This window comes from Sesamum indicum, linkage group LG4, assembly GCF_026168435.1.
Source record: "Sesamum indicum cultivar Baizhima isolate 11 linkage group LG4, ASM2616843v1, whole genome shotgun sequence".
Lineage (NCBI taxonomy): Eukaryota > Viridiplantae > Streptophyta > Magnoliopsida > Lamiales > Pedaliaceae > Sesamum > Sesamum indicum.
The window spans coordinates 20,819,297-20,839,880 of NC_142660.1; the positions used below are offsets into that span (position 1 = coordinate 20,819,297).

General features: G+C 34.5%; 2 protein-coding genes and 1 long non-coding RNA gene across 5 annotated transcripts; 1 reads left to right on the forward strand and 2 right to left on the reverse strand.

Annotated features, from left to right (window-relative positions):
* Positions 1-357: 357 nt before the first annotated feature.
* Positions 358-4,541, reverse strand: LOC105161203 (Calcineurin-like metallo-phosphoesterase superfamily protein). The gene is made up of 4 exons (XM_011078822.3): positions 4,159-4,541; positions 3,028-3,269; positions 1,333-2,892; positions 358-915 (listed from the first exon to the last, which is right to left on the reverse strand). Exons 1-4 carry the CDS (start codon positions 4,445-4,447, stop codon positions 790-792), a joined length of 2,217 nt encoding a protein of 738 aa, XP_011077124.1. The 5' UTR covers positions 4,448-4,541; the 3' UTR covers positions 358-789.
* A 3,677-nt stretch (positions 4,542-8,218) lies between these two features.
* On the forward strand, positions 8,219-9,172 carry LOC148788546 (uncharacterized). The gene is made up of 3 exons (XM_088880119.1): positions 8,219-8,764; positions 8,846-8,957; positions 9,099-9,172. The coding sequence occupies exons 1-3, from the start codon at positions 8,219-8,221 to the stop codon at positions 9,170-9,172; spliced, it is 732 nt and encodes a 243-aa protein (XP_088736245.1).
* A 5,917-nt stretch (positions 9,173-15,089) lies between these two features.
* Positions 15,090-19,422, reverse strand: LOC148788547 (uncharacterized). Of its 3 annotated transcripts, XR_016065087.1 has the most exons (4): positions 19,118-19,422; positions 18,693-18,758; positions 18,312-18,377; positions 15,090-15,365 (listed from the first exon to the last, which is right to left on the reverse strand). It is a non-coding gene; the product is annotated as an uncharacterized LOC148788547 (long non-coding RNA). The 3 variants fall into 3 exon arrangements; XR_016065085.1 differs by having other exon boundaries at positions 15,090-18,377; XR_016065086.1 differs by having other exon boundaries at positions 15,090-18,377; positions 18,737-19,422.
* Between the last annotated feature and the right edge of the window lie 1,162 nt (positions 19,423-20,584).

Sequence of the window (20,584 nt, forward strand, 5' to 3'; positions counted from 1 at the left end):
TGTTTTCCCTAGTCTCTCTCTCTCTTCTTTTGACGGTAGGGTAATCTTGTTATGTTGCAATTTCATGTTGGGTAAGTGCTGAAACTGTGAGCAGTACCCACTATGCAACGCAAGTAGTACAAAAGGCTGGCCCGGATAGCAGTTTTTCCCTTGATTGGAAGTGTAACTCCTTTCTGTTCAAATATTGCAACAGACCTATATTTTGAATCAAATCAATAGGAGAAAACACGCTGGTTATGACTGAAACAAAACCAAGCAATGCAACTACAATTGAACAACTCTCATGTTGCTCCAAAGTATTGTTCACTGATCTTGTGGAGTGCATTTAATTCAAATCTTATAAAATGATATTGCACGTTATAAGAAACTTTTACACATAACGTGTATGCATGAAGTGAAATACAAGATGCAGCTCCTCAATAGGACAAATGTATATGCTCATGCAGAAGCAATTTATGTCACCTACAGGGTTGTGGAGATCCAGGATGAATGAAGTACTGCTGTACATGTACAAGAAAGTATTTAACTTTTCCAGATGCATTGAAGATGAAAAACCCCTATTGCTGATTCACCTACAAGCACTATTATTTCCAAAGTGAAATGACCAAGAATGGTTCCTTTTAGAGCGACACAGAATGCGCTGTCCTACCGGTTCTCTTGAAGTACATGTTAGCAAAAGCTGACAGATAAATGGTTCTAAAGTGACAAATCCTCATCTGTGTATCCAGAATGGAGTCCACCCAAAATATAATATTCCATTGACAGCAGCTCCAAGAGGGAGAAAAAGGCCTACTTCTTAAAGTTTTTCCCGGTTTTCCAGATAGTATAAGCCAACACTAGAGGAATTGCAAAGCTGTAGAAAGGGAAGTGAATGATCGGATTCATCTCGTATGCTTTCATAAGAGCTACACAGTTCTGCATCAGCACATACCCCATTAGTATGCAAAAAAAAAAAAAATTCACCAACTCTATTAAGTTGTATTTAGTTCTCCAGGAAATGAACCTCTAGTGTAATGAAACTCATAGTACAGTGATACTGATATGTGTACCAAACAACTTTGGAGATGTTTATTCAGCTTCTTGATGAGAAGATCTCCAAAGGTGGCTTTGGCACAAGAAAGAGGAATTGGTATACATATGGATGCTGTTTATTGCTTACATAACTAGACAGGAATATCGTGCGGAGGCCTCAAGAATATATAATTGCTCTAGTGTGTATGAGGAAAAGTGAACTACCACACAAAATCTCTAAAAGTAAATAATTCACCCACAAGTCCAATTGAAATAATAAAAAGAAAAAAAAGCAGTATTTGCTGATGAGCAGAAGCATACCTTACAATGTTTCCAGGAGATAGCCAAAGAGACCACCAGGAGCAATTTCCTTAGCCAGCGCCCACACAAAATAATTTGTGACGTTCTACTGATGGAACTATCAGGCAATGCAGATTCCTTATTTTGACCATCATAATCATCTTTCTTCTTACTTGAAAGAGAAAGAAGATAATCACGATACATTCCATTTTCAGCAGCCAAAACTGTAATTGTCATTATTGCAGGCAAAACCACAAAAAAAAGATGTGGAAGAACCACCACCATTATGTCCGCAGATCCAAGAAATTCTAGCCTTCCCAAATTATTAAAACTCGACACCCAACCTCTGTAAGTCATGTATGCTCGTTCTCTCCCTTCTGTAAAAACTTGGCCATAAAACCAAGGGCATAACACAAGGTAAAACAAGTAAGCTACCACACAGCACCATGCTACTGGAACATTATATAGTTCTGTAAATATCCAAGAAAGTCCATTGACGAGGCTTTTGTCGGCTTTAAAATTTTTATATGTATACTGCCTCCTTGAAAAAGAAAGGAGTGCTTTTGGTATTAGAAGAATGAAAAGGACTAAAAGATAAAAACACCAGAGTATTGGGTAGTACAACGAATCCCATTGACAACCCATCACAAAAAATTCTTTCCAACCCCACGGGACCTTGGCAGGGATACCACTTACTGAGAATGGCCTATGTTCAGAAGCAGTTGATCTGCCCATAATATCAGATACCTCTATTTGAAGTAGGAATCTGTCAGGAGATGGATCCTCAAAAGCTTGAATATTCCATGGAGCAACATAGAGGTTACCATGGGATCCTGCAAGCTTTTTCATTTGTGTCTCCAACACAAGAATGAGATTTCCAGGGCTGGAGTCGTATATCTTAGCCAAAACTGACGCAATTGGAGAAGCGGAGAAAACAAGAGCTCTAATGAACTCGTAAGAAGAAGGGTCAGTTGAACCACATTTATAGTTTTGTGATGATGCTGAGGTAAAGCGAGAGTCTAAAGGAAACGTTGGCAATATAATAGTTTCCTTAGCTCCTAACTTGAAGTTGATATCTATAAATGAAATATGACCCCCATCAATAGCCAAAATACGCATGGCTCTACTCTTCCTCCAATCACCCATTTCCCATTCCCAGAACTCACCAATACTTGTTGCAGCCTTGGAACAACTAGAGGCATTGACTGAAGGTGTCCGATGACCATTCAGCTGGAATAATTGTTTGGAATATGAAGCATGATGACTGGAGTGATGGTGCCGCTTTAAATTCTTTCCAAATTTTGTGTGCAAATGCCCACATAAGTAAGCATTTAAAGAGTGTTTGATGAATATATCCTGCAGGGTCTTTCCAGACTTTGAGGCTGCAGAAAATGAAAGGGGAAAATGCCCAAAGGAAACCTTGGTGACTAATTGAGTCGGTTGAGAATCCCATTGAGAGAGCTCAGAATTTATTTCTGCTAGCAGTTCATCAGTTGGATGTCCAAACAGGTTGGTTGGGCCACGGAACCCAGAAGACATTGTGCTGTCGAACCCAACAAAAAGAAGTTTCCTTTTGCTGGTCTGCATAGTGCAACACAGTCAATCCACTGAAAGGAAGGAACCACAATAATATAAATCCAAAGAATAATCTCAATTCCCATGGGAGGATATTTATAACTCTTGCCTGGCAACCTAAAGTTAAAGAAAGTGACCTACCTGAATGGTCACGCTATTAACCTTTCCAGTTCTTTTTAGCTGCCCATTGATGCTGTACTTTGAATAAAAATCAAAGGACCCACCAACTACAGGAACACCAAAGTTATCATGATTTCCTCGAACATCATAAAAGGTGCTCCTGTCAAGTCCACTCCTCAGAACAACATCCTGCATGACCTTCTGGTATTCGATCCACTCGTCTTCATCTTGTTTCATTATCAATAAGTCCTTGCTTTTACCATCTGAAGATACAGAAAAGCAAAAATTCTCTATAATGTCAGTATAAAGCCTGGAGCATCAGATAAGGAGCAGTTTAAGATAAGTAAGCCCAAGAAACTTATCAGATAATGATTACATTTACACATTCATGGAATATAACCATTACAAAAGTTGTTCTATATGTTATCAACAAGACAGAGACACGGGCTTATTCTTATTTCTCAAGTGAAATTCATTTATTCTTCCATATCCAAAATAGAAGCAAGTATGACCATGTTAAAATGTCAATTGGTTTCTCAAATTGATGGAGTAACCATAGCTTATAAATCAATTAATTCGAGCTACGAGGTATACTCACTATGATGGTTATCACCTGAAACACGAAAAGCTCCTTGAAGATGTTATTCATATCTTTAAGATCAAGGTTTGACTTATAACAAATTCAGCAAGAAGGAATATCTAACTCCTTTTCCTAACAAACTATCCTAAACTTTAAACCTTAAAACTCCTTAAAGATTGAAAACCCCAAAATGTATTAGGGACATTTAATTCGTTCTTCATCTTTACTTGTTAACTACTAGAAAACATAAGCCCAAATTGGGACAAGAGAAAAAAAAGAATCTGAATTCTGAAACAGGACACTTCCACATACTCATCTAATTCAAACATAAATAAGAAACCTAGGATGAAGTAATAAACTAAACAAGACAGTAAATCCTAGTACCAACTTGTAAAACAGCGAGTTAATAAGAAATAAACCTGAAAACCAGAAACCCAAAACCAAAAAGATAGGATCTTTATCACTTAAACAACCTAAAATATCATAAACAATGTTATTCCACGAAAAACAGAGAGAGAGAGGCACAGCATCAAGAAATAATATCGAGTAAGTAACTGTAGACAACTACTAACCAGTGAGATCACCGGTGAGTAAGACTAAAGAAGGCTTGATGAAGGAGAGAGCGAAACCCACAATCTCCTGAAATTCCCGGGCCCTCTCAGGATGATGCACGCTGAAATGAAGATCAGAGAGCTGCACCACCCACACCAGATCATCTGGACCACCCCCCACCTCAATCACTTCTCTCTTACTGCTATTACCAGAAGAAGAGATTGCCGATGAGGATGATGGGAATGGGATTACAATGAGTAGAAGCAGCAAAATGGTGATCCCAATCAGATTTTCCATTCCTCTTCCCATCTTCTTCTTGCTTGTATTTTCATTTCAGTGTTTGAATGGAAAACACTATAAAGTTCAATCAACAACCCTTTCTTCCAAAACGCGACTTTAGTTTAGATTATTAAATTTTCAAAAATTAATGATAAATCAAATGTGAGTACTAGGATTGGGTTTTTGGGAATTACAAATTAATGAAAATTTATTTTTAAATATATTGTGTTTTTTTTTTTTCTCTATTTTATTAAAAATGCATTCTGAGTTGTTTGCTGCACAACATTTATTTTGTATCTTAAATTATTATTGTGGAGGTCTATTTAGCGTACGAGACTAGACACATCCTTTCCTCCCTCCAATGCCTTAATTCATACGCATTTCAACAAATTTATTTAATTTGGACAATAAATGTTTTAAGTATAGAAGATTTAACTATTAAAAATAAATTAAATTATAATTTTCAATCCACGAGAGTATTTTCTTCAGTTTATTATAAAAAAAAAATAGATGAAAATCTAACGGAAGTTCATGAATTCACTTTATTGTTAGACGGCTATAAACATTAGATAGTATTGATAATTTTTCTAAAAATAGAGTATTAACTTAAATATAAAAATGCTAACCCCTATTTTGCAGGCTAATCCTTTCTTTATCTTAGAATTTTTCTAAAGATTTTGCGATCATTATGGTGTTACTGGAATAAGCTCTGCTTTGAGCATGCACCTTCAGAGATGCCCTAATCGGCGCAGAGATGCACCTTCTAAGCATACTTTTATACTACTAACATTTTTTTATAGGAAAGAGAAAGGAAAAAAAAAAAAAAAAGAAAGAAAGAAATGGCTCCATGCCTCTGCAAATGAAGACACCTACTCTAGTAAGTGCACACTCTCTTGCAGCTTTAGCTACAATTCTAATGAAATACCCAAAGGGCCAAACATTCCCAACTAGCTTTCAAACTCAGGGACGAAGTCTCCACCTATTAGGGTGGGGAAATGATGTCCATAAAAATGGTTGGCCCAATTTTTATTTTTTTTTAATTTTTAAAACACAAAAATAGAAAATGAGGAAAACAACCTAATCGTGTTCCCCATCTCACAACCACTTTAGCCATTCACCTCGAATGTTGCCATTGCGCCACACATCATTTCACGAAACTAGTGATCTCTCAGCTGCGCATTTGGTAGACACTTCGTTTTCTTCATGCATCAGACCATAACATGCGTTCACAACTTTTCATGCTTGTGTCAAGTCAAGAGTTTCATGTCTTCAACAATGACTCTTCTTGAGTGATGGATGAAATGCATTCGGACCTAAATTTTTTGACTTATATTTTACCCTAGTTAATTTATATGTGGATTTATTCTTCTTTAAAAAAAAATAACAAATAAAATTGATTGTGCTTAATTATGATGTGTACAAGTAATACGGGTATAAATATTGATAAGGGTATTGGTGCGTTTTCTCATAACAAGGACAAAAAAACCCTTATTTGGGGTAAAAAATACCCAAATATTGCATTAACCCGCATGGGTCAGGCTTTGGTTGGGTCCATAAGGCCCTAACCCCTCCAATATCCGATATCCACATCCACGCAAGTGAACTAGCTCCCCACCACACGATCCTGACTAAAGTACCCTAAGATGACGTCACGTGGCCAAGTCCACTCGTACAGGTGGGCTCTATAAATACCTCCAATCTAAAGCATTCAAAGCGTGACTTCTTTGTGCATTCTATCTTGATTACATTTCCCGATCGTATATTTCGACCTTGAACATAACTAACTTGAGCATCAGAGGGTCTTAATAGGGTACGAACCCGACCAGACTAACGTTTTTGTTTCATCCTCGGGACCCATCTTCAATATTTGGACTGAGATATAGCGAGCCAGCTTTCTCGTGAGGAGGTTGCATATTTCGAGTCAGATCATTTGGCGTCGTCTGTGGAAAAACTAAGGATCGGTAATTAAGAGACAATGGAAGGAACGTCGAGGGGAGATATGCATGGGATTGGAGATAAGCCTAGGTAAGTGGAACCAATGGTGCAGCTGACTAAAGGAGAACTGCAAAGACTGATGAAGGAAGCGGGTAGGAATGCATTGGTGGCTTATGAGAGAATAACAACTACTCTCATTTGTCAAATAGACAACTAAACTACAACTGTTCAAGGAAAAGGAAACAGAACGTTCAGTAGAAGCAAGCAGAGACGAGCCTGCAAAAGGCCGCGGGCCCAAATTCTCTGAAATAGGATCTAGTGGCAGGGAAAGAGTCAGACAAAGGGAACCGGGCATCTCACGAGTGGATGTAGATAATGTGGGAAAGAAAATAGAACAGCTGGGCAAACAAATCGATGAGTTAAAGAGACAAGGAGAATTGGTGGCGCAGAGTAGAAACTCACTAATAAGATATTAAGAGAGGTGGTGGACCTAGGTTTTAGGATGCCGAATTTACCAAAATATGACGGAACCCAAGACCTGCAAGAACACGTGGTGACTTTCGAGTTGGTAATGAATCTATATTGACAATCTGGACCTATTTAAGCTAAATCGTCTGTTACTATTGCAGGAAAGACACATGAATGATTTACCAACTTACTTAGTGGCAGCATAGAGTCGTACGAGCAATTGCTGCAAAAATTTGCTTTTCACTTTGCAAGCAAGAGAAAGCAAAAACAGTCAGCTACCTACTTATTTACGATAAGGTAGAGGGTAGATGAATCACTTAAGAGCTTTTTGGGAAGATTTAACAATGAAATCCTTGAGGTTCAAGATCTTAGGATCGATATGATGGTGAGCATTTTGGTTCATGGATTAAAAAAGGGATCCCTGCCATCAGCTCTAGCGCGCGATCCACCGTTAGTATAGAGCAGTTGATGAGAATGGCACAAAAGTATATTGATGAGGAGGAAATGAATACTATGAAAGATGGAGAGTGGTAAGTGATTGAGGTCAAGAAAGTATTGAGGTGGATAAGGACAAGCGTGGTCGGATCGAGAGGGAACGAGAGCCGCCATATCAACCGAAATTTCACAAGTACACCCCACTTAACACCACAAGGGCTAGAGCATTAATGATGGTGGAGAAATCTAATTTGTTTCAGTGGCCCAAGCACACCAGGTTTATGCTATCTAAGAAGTACTCTAGAAAATATTATAAGTTCCATAGAGAAGGAGGGCATGATATTGAAGACTATTACCAGTTAAAGGACAAAATCGAGAAGTTAGTAAGATATGTCTATTTCAGGGAATACATGCTTGAGGCCAGAAAGGGGAAAGAGAAGGAGCAACCATCAAAACAATGAAAAATCGTTTAAGAAGTAGGGAGAGGTTTACACATAGGAAGGAGGAAACAACAAGAGATACTGGAACTAGGGAGAATGCGCCTGTGAGAGGTGTAATACACACGATAGCGGGAGGACCTACCGGAGGAGATTAAAAAAGAATGAGGAAAAAATACGAGCGACAATCCAGGCCAAGGGCGATAAAAGAATTGGTGTTGAATATAGAGCTTGAAACGGAGATAACAGTTGAAAGTAAGGACTTGAGTATAGAGATGAGATCGCAGAATGACCCCATGGTGATAAGGCTGGACACAACTAATTTCACTATACACAAGGTGTTGGTTGATAATGGTAGTTCAGCTGATATCATATTCAGGGATGTGTTGAGAAAAATGGGGTTTGATGTGGTGAACTTAAACCAGTAGAAACTCCCTTAGTAGGGTTTGGGGGTAGCGAAGTGACCTCCCTAGGGACTATCGAACTCCCGATGTGAATAGGGGAGGAGCCAATAAGAAAAACAATGATGGCCAAATTCTTGGTGGTAGACACTCCTTTTGCTTACAATGTTATATTAAGACGACTAGGACTGAATTTGTTCAAAGCGATAGTGTCCATTTACCATTTGAAGAAGAAATTCCCAACAAGAAATGGAGTGGGACAAGTTTTGTGCAGTCAAAAAGAGGCTCGGAGGTGCTACAATCTATTCCTGAAAAAGGGCAATCAAGAAGAAAGGAAAATGATCGAGGAAAGGGATGTTAATCTAGAGGATCAAAAGTTGAGTAAGATGGATCGAATCGAGCCAACGAAAGAGCACAAATCAATAGAATTGGTGCTCGAAGACCCTAATAAAATGACGAGAATTGGGTCACGCATGAATGCTTTGCTAGAAAGTATGATCATCGAATTCTTAAGAGAAAATGTGGATTTGTTCACGTGGAGCCCCTTTGACTCCAAGGGAATTAACCTCGAGGTGATCGTGCACATGTTAAACGTAGACCCGATGGCAAGACAAGGGAAGCAAAAAAGGAGGTCATTTGACGCAGAACGCAATCGCATCATTAAAGGAGAGGTGAGTAAGCTTCTCTAGGCAGGATGCGGATCTGAGGTCCAGTATATAGAGTGGCTATCAAATGTGGTGGTCATTCTAAAGGCATCAGGAAAATGGTGTATGTGCACATACTTCACTAAGCTCAATAAGGCGTGCCTGAAAGATCTCTGCCCCTTACCTCGCATTGACTATCTCATTGATTCCATAACAAGATGTGAGTTTTTCACTATGATGGATGCATATCAGGGATACCATCAAATATTCATGGCCGAAGAAGACAGAGATAAGACCTCTTTTATAACTGAGAATTGAATTTATTGTTACAATTTGATACCTTTTGGTTTAAAAAATGCAGGTGCCACCTACCAAAGGCTGGTGAACAAAATGTTCAAGGAGCTGATTGGAGTATCCATGGAGGTGTATGTCTAAGCGTGGGCATCGGGTTCAGGTTTTTCAAGTTGGGTAGTGAAAAAAGAACCCGAATCCTAACCTGAGTAGATCGGATACCCGACTAATCGGGTACTCGACATTTAGGTTTGGGTACCTGCCAATGTTGCAATTTACTGCGTGAAAGAGGTGGGCAGAGGCAAACGTCCATGAAATTTCAATACCCAAAATTAAAGTCATTCAGTAAAGTAAATTCATGTAACTTATGAATACAAACACTCAAGGCTTTACATAAATACCCAAAAAATGGGTTCAATCATATCTATAAATTATCAGAAGGTCCTGTAAATCATTTCAATAAGAATAAAACCAAGGGCTTCCTAAATCCTAATGCTTACAGACTGGAAGCAACCAGCTTGTATCACATTTTCATCCTCAACATGTCACAAGCATTAAACATACTAAGTGGAAGAGCAATTAGAGAAAATCAAACAAATTATAAATGTAACATTATACAATGAGGTTGTAGTACCTTGTTAAAAATTTACAAGTAGCAATTAGCACCATTAAATGTCAATAATTATTGAATCAACCGCCAACTTAGTCAACTCTATAATAAAATAGAAAATAGTTAGACAAGTAGAATATATAAGTAGAGTACATGGAATTAAATAATAATCAAAAAATACAAGAAAAGAAAGAAAAATAAGTACCTTTTTTAACTACTTCAAATTCCCTCAAATCCTCCTCAATGCTAATTGGTTTGGAGTCGTTTCAAAGCCAATCTTGAGTACAAATAAGTGCTTGCACTATTTTAGGAGACAAAGAGCTCCTAAAAGCGTCAAGAACTCGACCAATAGTACTAAATGCGGATTCTAAGGCAACAGTTGACCGAAACTACCAATACATCTCTAGCCATTTTTGAAAGAATGGGAAACCTTTGAGTGTTTACTTTCCACCAATTTAGTTTGTCAAATTTGTCTCTATGCATTTCAACATCCTCACCAAGATATTTCTAATTCTGATTTTACACGATCCGCTTTTCTACCTATTTTGTACATATTGAAGTCTTGTTCTATGGTAAATGTACGGGTCGCCTCATTATCAATATATTGCATAGATGTCCTTACTGAAGAGGATGATGATGAAGAAACACAACTATATGATGATCCCAAGCTTCTTGGCGTTCCTTGAAGAGTATGACCATATCTCAATTTATAATCATTAAACAACTCATAAAGTCCATCTATCACTTGTTCTGCCATCATATTGCTTTTTTCAGTACCACCATACAATTTATCAAAGGTAAATTCAATGAACTCCAATTTATGACGTGGATCAAGAATCACAGCATAATATAAAATCATATTCATCTTTTCAATTGATCCCCAATATTTGTCATACTTTTCTTTAATTTTTATTGCCATCTCATTTAGTTCAACATCATTACTACTTAATCAATGTCTGACAAGCAAGTCAACTCCACATATTTCACGAAATACAAGGTTAGATGTATATACAAGACATAAAAAATGCACAAAGTGAGAAAAATATCGTAAAAATTTCACCAATACTTTTGCCCTTTCCCAATCATAATTGATGTGGAAGAAAATTGAATGGGAAAGCTATTGACGAAAAAATAATTATTATATGAAATTGAATGATGAAATTAATAATGTTGTATATATATATATTCACCAGCTCGCGAGCTGGACAACCTCCTCTGAGCTCGAGCTCGGCTCGTCGAGCTCGCGAGCCGGCTCGACTCATTTACCACCCCTAGGATCATTGTCCCTTTTTTGTTTCCTTATGTTTTCAAACTTTCCTTCTGTAGGCCCAAATTTAACCCTGAGACCCAATTGACCAAAATTCTTTTTCACATCTTTTTTCTTTGGTTATAGCTTTTCATATTACAGAATTGGTACGGGATGTTTTTGGGTGGTAATTGGACCAGAACCCGATAAAATTCGGAGCTGGTTCGAATTCAAAAAAATAAAAAATGGAACTAATGGTGGGTTTTTAAAATTAGGATCAGCATGGGTTCATACAGGTCCCAATCCTTAAGAACTCGCTTGGGTGAAATATATATATATATATATATACATATTAATTTTTCTTCATTTATAAGTTTGTCTTCTCAGACCTAATTTACCCTCAGGCCCGTGCTTTTTCACTCACATTTTCAAAATCGTACGTGATGTTTAGGGGGTGGCAATTGAACCGGAACTCGAAAGCTCAGGCAGGTTCAGGTTCAAAAAATTTAAAATAGAACAAGTAGCGGGCTCTTAAAATTAGGATATGTCTAGGTCCATTGTGACTCCTAGATCCTTAAGGACCCACCCAGGTAATATATATATAATTTTTTGAAAACTTTTCTTCACTTATTAGTTTGTCTTCACTTCCCCAAATTACAATGCGCTAAAGTTTAACCATTAACAAAATATTATATTATTTTATTTTATTTATTTATTGTTAAGTATTTGTTCAACATCAATCAATTATAAAATCATCCCAAAATACTCGACAATGAGGATGATGAAGATGTTATTGCCAATGTATAATTATTTTGAATTGTTTAGATTGTTTTGTTAAAAAAAAAATCGTTTGTACTTGAGAATTTATTTATATTTTTAACTCAAATATAAAGCATACAAAAACCCAATATTAATGTCATAACCATATTGGAGCTCCTCTTATGATAGCTGCAACAGAATCCCAGCTGTATTTACACCAACGGCTACAAAAGGAAGAAGGGTCTCATAATTTATTTGTTGATTTCATTCCTTGTGTCTAATCATCTGGTGCTATAATTAAGCGGATGGTTAGTTAAAGAACTCATCAAATCTTGAAATGGATTAACCACAGATGATCAATTCAAGATTTCAAGAAAACAACAAGATTTCAATAAATCATTAAGCAACGCTACATGCACTTCAAGAAAAAACAAACACAAACGAATAAAGTTCACTACCATCTCGCAATAACTTAAATTATATCATAAACTTCAGTGCCTCCGCTTCGATCATCCTCCATCACTCAAAAGACAACAATTGAGTGTTGCGTCGCCACCATGATCAATCCTGTCGGAACACCTATATGAAGCCGCATCCTCCACGCTCCCAACTTATTAAACGCTAAATCTGTTTCATCCATTGTGATTTACTTTTATAATATAATTGGGCCCAACGGTCATATTCCTTTCTTGAACCTCGCTGAAAGAGTCCAATGATTTAATTGTGTTTATTGAAAACAAGTTATAAGGCCCAACCAACAGATATATTTTTTTTCTAAATCTCACTGTAACACAATGTAAGGCCCAACATAGGAATCATTGTCCTTTTTTTGTTTCCTTCTATTTTCTAACTTTCCTTCTGTAGGCCTAAACTTAACCATGAGACCCAATTAACCAAAATTCTTTTTCACATATTCTTTCTTTGGTTATAGCTTTTCATATTACATAATTGGTACGGGATGTTTCCGGGTGATAATTGGACCAGAACCCGATAAAATTTGGAGCTGGTTCGAATTTAAAAAAATAAAAAATGGAACTAAGGGTGGATTTTTAAAATTAGGATCCGCATGGATCCATGCAGGTCCCAATCCTTAGAACCCACTCTGGTGATATATATATATATATATATATATATTCTTCATTTATAAGTTTGTCTTTTCATACACAATTTATCCTCAGACCCATGCTTTTTCACTCACATTTTCAAAATGGTACGTGATGTTTAGGCGGTGGCAATTGAACTGAAACTCGATAGAACTCAGGCGGGTTCAAGTTCAAAAAATGGAGAACGGAACAAGTAGTGGGTCTTAAAATTAGGATCTGTCCAGGTCCATAGTGAGTCCTAAATCCTAAAGGACCCACCTCGGTAATATATATATATATATATATATATATACATATATATAGATATTTATTTTTTTTAAAACTTTTCTTCACTTATTAGTTTGTCTTCATTTCCCCAAATTACAATGCGCTAAAGTTTGACCATTAACAAAATATTATTTTATTTTATTCATTTATTGTTAAGTACTTTTTCAACATCAATCAATTATAAAATCATCCCAAAATACTCGACAATGAGGACGATGAAGATGTTATTACTGGAAAAAATATTTTTTTAGCTCTTTAAGTATGCCCAATTTTAGTTTTATTCCTATAAGTATGCCCATTTTTTATTAACTCCAGTAACTTGTACAATTGATTACATTTAGTCCTCCGATGGATTAGATTTATAATTTGCGTTGAAAAAGTGACATGGCTGGACACCAAGATGCGTTTTTGTTGATTTATAATCCTATGTGGCTAAAATCATGAGGTGGAAGACAAGTTGACCATCTTTTGGAGGGAGGAAAGGTGACTTTTCCCTAAAAAATACTTTTTCTAACCAACAAAATATATTTTCTTCTCTCCAAGCTTTGCACGAACCCATTTTTCTCCCTTATCTCTCGGCTCCAATGTCTTCTTCCATGGAAGGGCCACTTTTTAGAAAGAAAACAATGGTTCGGACCTCTTGGAATAATCAAAATCCAGGAAAGAGGTTCCATTCCTGTCAAGATTACAAGGTAATAAACTCATTTTTTTTCCTAATCAATTTTTTTTTAATTTTTTTAGATTTTTTAAATGAATTTAGTTTTGTAGAGAGAAGGGTTTGCCCAGTCAGCATACAAGCCACGTACTCTTCCATGTCGCATGACACGTGGTTAATTGGCCGAAAATTGGACCAACTAATTTACACGTTGGCAAGTTCCGGGTAAATTTAAAATTTTGGCCGGAAAAAAAAAAGTAGAAAAACCCTCAAATGTACGTGAGAACTAACATTGAGAAATTTTTCGATTTATGAGATGCAATTTTCTTAGAAGATCATAACAAATGAGACTATATTGAAAAAGTCTCTAACATATGGACCAAAAATACGGTTTTTCCTTGATTTTTTTTTTAATATGAAAAGTAAAAATTTATTTTGAGATTGTACTTTAATTCACGTACTTTTGATTTTTATCATAATATACTAGAGGTCACAATAAAATTTAAAATGAATAGCGTATGAGTAACACGTAAATACTAATCCAAACTTAGAAAAATAAATATAATATAGAATAAATATCCTCAATTTTAATAAATTAAAAGTATTGTTGAAAAATTTAAATTAAGTCGCTTCCGAATAACTGATTTATTTGAGTATTAATATTAGATAATTATTTTTAATTTTTTCCATAATATAAAGGATGCGTATCATTTTCAGAATTCTAATAAAATATAACTTATGATTAAATATAAAATAGTGAGAATCTCTCAAGTGTTTATTCCAATTGCAAGAAAACATTCATATCCTTATTGGAGCATATTTTCATATTGTACTCTTATTGAGTTATATTGTTAATCTTTTATTAAATGGAACTTCTCCAAAATAAGGAGCTTTAACTAATTATTTTTATTTTACTATTGAATTTGTGAATATTACTATTTTTATTTTCATATTAACTGACTTGATTCAAAATAATGAAATATAATCATGGGTGAATACGAAATACAAAATTTTAATTTTTAAAAATATATTCTATTGACTAGTATCAATTAAATTTAAAAAGCGAATTACAAATAATAGAAGTAAATAATTTCTTTATCAATTACAATCATTATTATCAATTTGTTTTGATGACAGAAACATAAATAATATCACAAATTTAATATATTTTATGACTAGCTATAATAAAGAGTTTTCTTTTCTTTTATTTGTTTTTTGTTTGGCAGTGTTTTTTGCGTATTGTTAATAGAGTTCAAAAGTGTTCCAATTGTAAGTAGAGTAGTGGTAGAAGTATATAAAAAAAATGCCCAACAAACAGTCCATTTGAGTTTCAATGATGTACCAATTTGTGTATAATGTTGAGTTGATCTTATTTTGATATGCTTTGGAAGTTAATCAAGCAATAAATATAAAGCTACAAATTGGTTTTGAATCAAAATTTTCATTTCTTTGGTTAAGAAACAAGTCAGACCCGTTGGAACCGGCAATAATTTTTCACATAGTACAAAGAAGGCCAAAGTACCAAACACACTTGATTCTTATTTACAATAAAGATGGTCGCTGATTTCTTCGAGCTCATACTTCCAACTACTTGAACCCGATCGGCATGAAAACTGGTGCAAAAGGTTCACACTCCAAATCAGCGAGTGGACATGAAAACTAGTGCAAGATCATCTTCACCGATATTAAGTTGTTAACTGAAAGAACAAACAAGTGCAGAATCAACAATTAAAGAGAAAAACATGCAATATAATGACATGCAATAACAACTTACATAAATAACATCTTCTCTCTAAGAACTATGCGAGAATTTAAAAGGTTGAAATAGAAAATTCAAACACTCAACTGTTTCATATTGGCTACTTAAAAAAGAGTGCAACTTTGACATCATATACAACCACATGATAACCTATATATCTATCTATTCGTCTCTGCCATTTTTCTAGCCAAAAAAGCAACATTTGTCCTCATCAATTTCTTCTTTATCAATTTTTTCCATATTTAGAAATCAAGTAAAGTTGAAACCATTGCAATTTGCTCTGTATAATTCAAACTCAAAAGTGTCTGATTTCTATGAAAGTCTCACGTTCAACATTCTAATTTGGAAGGGATAGAATCACGAATTTTGAGACCGCTTTAAATATGACGGGTGCAGGACAGTTTATATTTGAGGCCTAAATGAGAAATAACCCTCCATTATTTTTGTTGGTTTATTCTCGAATTATTCATTGTGTTAGGTTGTTTTCTCATGTTGCTTTCTAAAAACTTTTTGTTTGTCATACATTTAAGATTCTTGTACAAATTTTACAAAAATACCATATTTGTTCATATCATCGACATCTTAACTTTGCAGGTATATCTAAGAATTGGTGGAAATTCTATAGCATACAATCACAAATTAGTTCATTCGTGAACTTCAAAAATAAAATATCATATGCTAAACTGCATAACGGTTCTAGATGCCAATCTCATTATTCGTTTTAAAATTAATGGTAAAAATTTCTTAAAAGAATTTTCAACACATCTTGACAAGTGTCAGCAGAATAATCACTTATCAAAAAGAAAAGTTAATAATGTACTTTCTTGGAAATCTAAACAAATATGGTGATGAACGCTATTTGACCAGAAACAATAAACTGAATGCTTTTCAAAATGTTTCAAAAATTGTTTCAAAGTCTGTTGCTTTTTATGAAAATAAAATTCATCAACAAATTTCACTTAAAGTCCAAAACATACAAATTTTCATGCTTTCATCCAAAAACAATTAAATGAATTCATCTATTGCTAATGAAATTATTTTGTTAATTAGTCTTCAGTATTTGTAAGTGCACTTCAAGCTGATTTTGAAAATATGAATTTACTGTAAAACACTTGACAAGAAAAATAAATTTTTAAGTAAAAGATAAAAATCAATTTTGAGAACATGAATTGATAACAGAAGAACACTCGACAAGGAAAACAAATCTTTGAGTGGAAAAAAACTAATTTTCAATAATATTATTTAAAAATAGAAATTAAAAAGTTCTTCAAACACTATTTAAGTTAAAAAAATTATGTGTTCCTCAAAAACATTTATCAACTCATGGAATTTCAATACTCACAAAAGATTTACCAAGTCCTCTTGAAAAGGAATTTTAAATTGGCATCTAAACAACCGTTTGGCATTTTAGCATAGAATTAAATCCTCAAAGTTCACAAATAAAATAATTCATGATTGTATGATATAGATTTTTCAACAAATTATTCTATGATATACCTGCAAAAATAAGAGGCTAATAACATGAACCAATATGGATTTTGCAAATCCATACAAGAATATCAAATGTATTAAAAACAAAAAATTTAAAGGCAAGCACATGAAAAGAAAACCCAACACAATAAATGCACCAAGAATAAATTTACAAAAAAGAGAAGAGGGTTTATTCTCAAATTTAGGTCCCAACCCTATCCTTGCATCCATCACATTTGGAGCAGCGTCAAAAATCCATAATTCCTTTCTTTCCAAATGAGAATGGTGATTGTGTGGCTTTTCAAAGAAATCAAAGCTTGGGTTCGAATTATACAAAGTGTAAAAATCAATGGTTCAACATTCTTGATTCCGAAATATGGAAGAAAATTTGACAAAAAAGAATTAATAGGGGCACCAGTTACTTTTTAGTTAGAAACTTGAAGAGAGGAATATCAAGATAAGTAGGCTACCATTAGGTTCTAAAATGTCGTAAAGAAGCACACTTTAGCAGCCAACATATGTCGAGCATTTAAATCCTACTTAACCTTTTGATTCCCACACAATCCTTATGGAGACGAGGTTATATATCTACTTTGCACGAAATTGGCAACGCAAATTCAAATTCTAGTCATCTCTCTTGTAAAAGACAAGTATGAATCACATATACGAACTGACGTGCTTCACTTGTAGAATTAAATGAATGCATGTTACACGTATAACTGAAAAATGATATATCAAGTATATGGTGTTTTATAGTTGTATGCTACATGTGTTGAGGCTAAAGAAATCACATGGCGCAGTTCAAAAAGTGAAGAAGTTAAATTAGCAAGATGCCAAAAGAATAAAGTGATCAAACAACACATGTTTATTAATGGTTTCCAGGGCCCTTAAACAGAAACAGAATGTTGATGAATCTCATAAACATGAAGAATAAGATATATATTAAACAATCAAGCAGGCATATGCAAGACCCTTGGCAAAACTAGGAATTTATAACTTGAGCATGATAATCGTACAGAAAGATGAGGACTCTTCCCACCATCATCATCTCATTGTCGAAAAGTTCAGGGATACATCGTAGAACTAAGGTAAGATTACAGCAGCAAGAAAACAATTATGATTATAACAAAACTAACTAAGAGAATTATTGGAAACCAAAGAAAACTTCATAATGAGGGTGTTTGTAATCATGACTTTCAAGAACAGAAACCAAAACTGGCAAAAAGAGCCACGTAGATACAGCCAAAAGATGGCTTATATGCACAATAGATAACAAAGCAAACAAGATACAAACAGGCTAAATCCACAACAAACAACACTTGTCATAATATCATTACCCACATGTGGAATTCAAAAACCTTAAATTTCTTGAATCTTTGAATGGAAAGGAAAAGGGCCTTGTTATTTGTCATACCTCAGGTCTATGGTAATTGATCGGAGAAAACAAAGTAAACGAACCTTTTGTTGGGTACTCCAAAATCTGCATCCATACGTTAAGAAAGAATGAAATAAGCATAAAAATTCCAATGGTTTGTTTGGAAGTCCTACCATCCCTCAGTTGTTTCCCAGCAAATAACAGTTACCCATAATGCACACATTAGCTATGGGACGAAGAAAACCAAAACTGTTTGTTTCTTGAAATTCATGACAAAAACATGGACTTGTCGAATCTTTTGAGTTGAAGAATCCATGATTTCTTGACAGAAACCTTAAATTTCTTGAATCTTTGAGTTCAAAATACTTGACAAAAACCTTAAATTTCTTGAAAGGAAAAGGGCCTTGTTATTTGTCATACCTCAGGTCTATGGTAATTGATCGGAGAAAACAAAGTAAACGAACCTTTTGTTGGGTACTCCAAAATCTGCATCCATACGTTAAGAAAGAATGAAATAAGCATAAAAATTCCAATGGTTTGTTTGGAAGTCCTACCATCCCTCAGTTGTTTCCCAGCAAATAACAGTTACCCATAATGCACACATTAGCTATGGGACGAAGAAAACCAAAACTGTTTGTTTCTTGAAATTCATGACAAAAACATGGACTTGTCGAATCTTTTGAGTTGAAGAATCCATGATTTCTTGACAGAAACCTTAAATTTCTTGAATCTTTGAGTTCAAAATACTTGACAAAAACCTTAAATTTCTTGAAAGGAAAAGGGCCTTGTTATTTGTCATACCTCAGGTCTATGGTAATTGATCGGAGAAAACAAAGTAAACGAACCTTTTGTTGGGTACTCCAAAATCTGCATCCATACGTTAAGAAAGAATGAAATAAGCATAAAAATTCCGGTACGCAAACCCAACTCCAATGGTTTGTTTGGACTCTAAGCACAAGTCGTTCTTCACGAACCTCCTCTATCCCGACTGCCGAGTCCCCTGCCTTGAAGAGATAATCACACTCTTCGTCGTCATGATAGACGGATGGAACTAAACAGAAATCAAATATATATGTGTGAGTGTTTGATGTGTGTAGAAGTTGAGAGTAAACAAGAAGATGAAAGAAAGATGCAGAAGATAATTTCAAGATTTAAGAAGAAGGGCAGTATATATACAGAGCCCAACTGCACCTAATCTTAATCTCTTCCCAACGGCTAGTTGGGTATTCTGGCAAAGAAGAAGCGCGATAGCAACTTTACAAGACAGAGTTGCCAGTTAAATAAAAACAACTAATAAAAGTGTTAGTCGTTTTCTTCTTCTTCTTCTTCTGCACTGCCTACCATTTGTTGATTCCATTATTTTATTAATTTTAGTGTATTTATTTATTAATAATATTTTTATTTAACTTAATTTAATAAATATATTAATTGAAAACATTGAATTTGTACAATCTTGTAACAAATTTAATAAAATAGGTTCATTGAGTTCTAAAATTATTAATTAATTTTGTATGTACATCAATTAAAATCCAAATATTTTATCTATATATTTATATATCTTGTCTACATTTTATATATAAATACATACAAATATACTATTTTAAGAGTATGAGCATCACATATTTATATTCCTTATAAACAAAAATATAGGTGTACAAAAAGTCACTAAAACATTAAATTAGTATACCAATTTTATTTTATATGTAATAAAAGAATATAGAGACTAAATATATTCAATTAAATTCACGTGGGATTAATAATTATTCTATCTAATTTTTCAGTGAGTTAAATAAGTTGATAATTAACATAAATGATCTAATACTTTTAACTAAAAATAATATAACCAGAAGAGCACAACAAAGATCATTACGATTCGACAATGTGTAATTTATTGAGGAGTACAAGTTTAATTAATTATGTTGATATAATTACTTTTATAATTTAAACTTTAAAATATGACAAAATTAGATTTTATATATTTATTGCATTGGACAAAATCGAACAACTTCTTATATGTATTATAATACTTTATAATATTATGTCAAATATCAATGTAATTATTCTAAAGCAAAATAATTTTGATATAAAATAAAATACACGACTACAAAGATATTCATTGATACAGCCCAAGAACATGGTCCAATGAGGATGATTGGCCCAAGACCTGCACTTAGCCACCCCCACGCGGCATATGCTTGGTTTTTTCAAGTGTACCTCTTCTCCAGCATGGGAGACACAATGCAAGGCACGTCCCCTCAAAGCCCTGGACTTCCTGGAGGCTAGGGCTCCCTAGTGGCTACGAGTTCTCTCTA

Bases quoted from the DNA above. Each gene is read 5' to 3' on its own strand.
- LOC105161203 (XM_011078822.3), bottom strand. From the start codon at position 4,447: ATGGGAAGAGGAATGGAAAATCTGATTGGGATCACCATTTTGCTGCTT. The intron at 3,270-4,158 runs GTTAGTAGTTGT...CTGTATCTTCAG, and splicing joins ACTCACCGGTGATCTCACTG to ATGGTAAAAGCAAGGACTTA. The intron at 2,893-3,027 runs GTAGGTCACTTT...TGCACTATGCAG, and splicing joins TTAATAGCGTGACCATTCAG to ACCAGCAAAAGGAAACTTCT.
- LOC148788546 (XM_088880119.1), top strand. From the start codon at position 8,219: ATGGCCAAATTCTTGGTGGTAGACACTCCTTTTGCTTACAATGTTATA. The intron at 8,765-8,845 runs GTGAGTAAGCTT...GTCATTCTAAAG, and splicing joins ATCGCATCATTAAAGGAGAG to GCATCAGGAAAATGGTGTAT. The intron at 8,958-9,098 runs GTGAGTTTTTCA...TAAAAAATGCAG, and splicing joins CATTGATTCCATAACAAGAT to GTGCCACCTACCAAAGGCTG.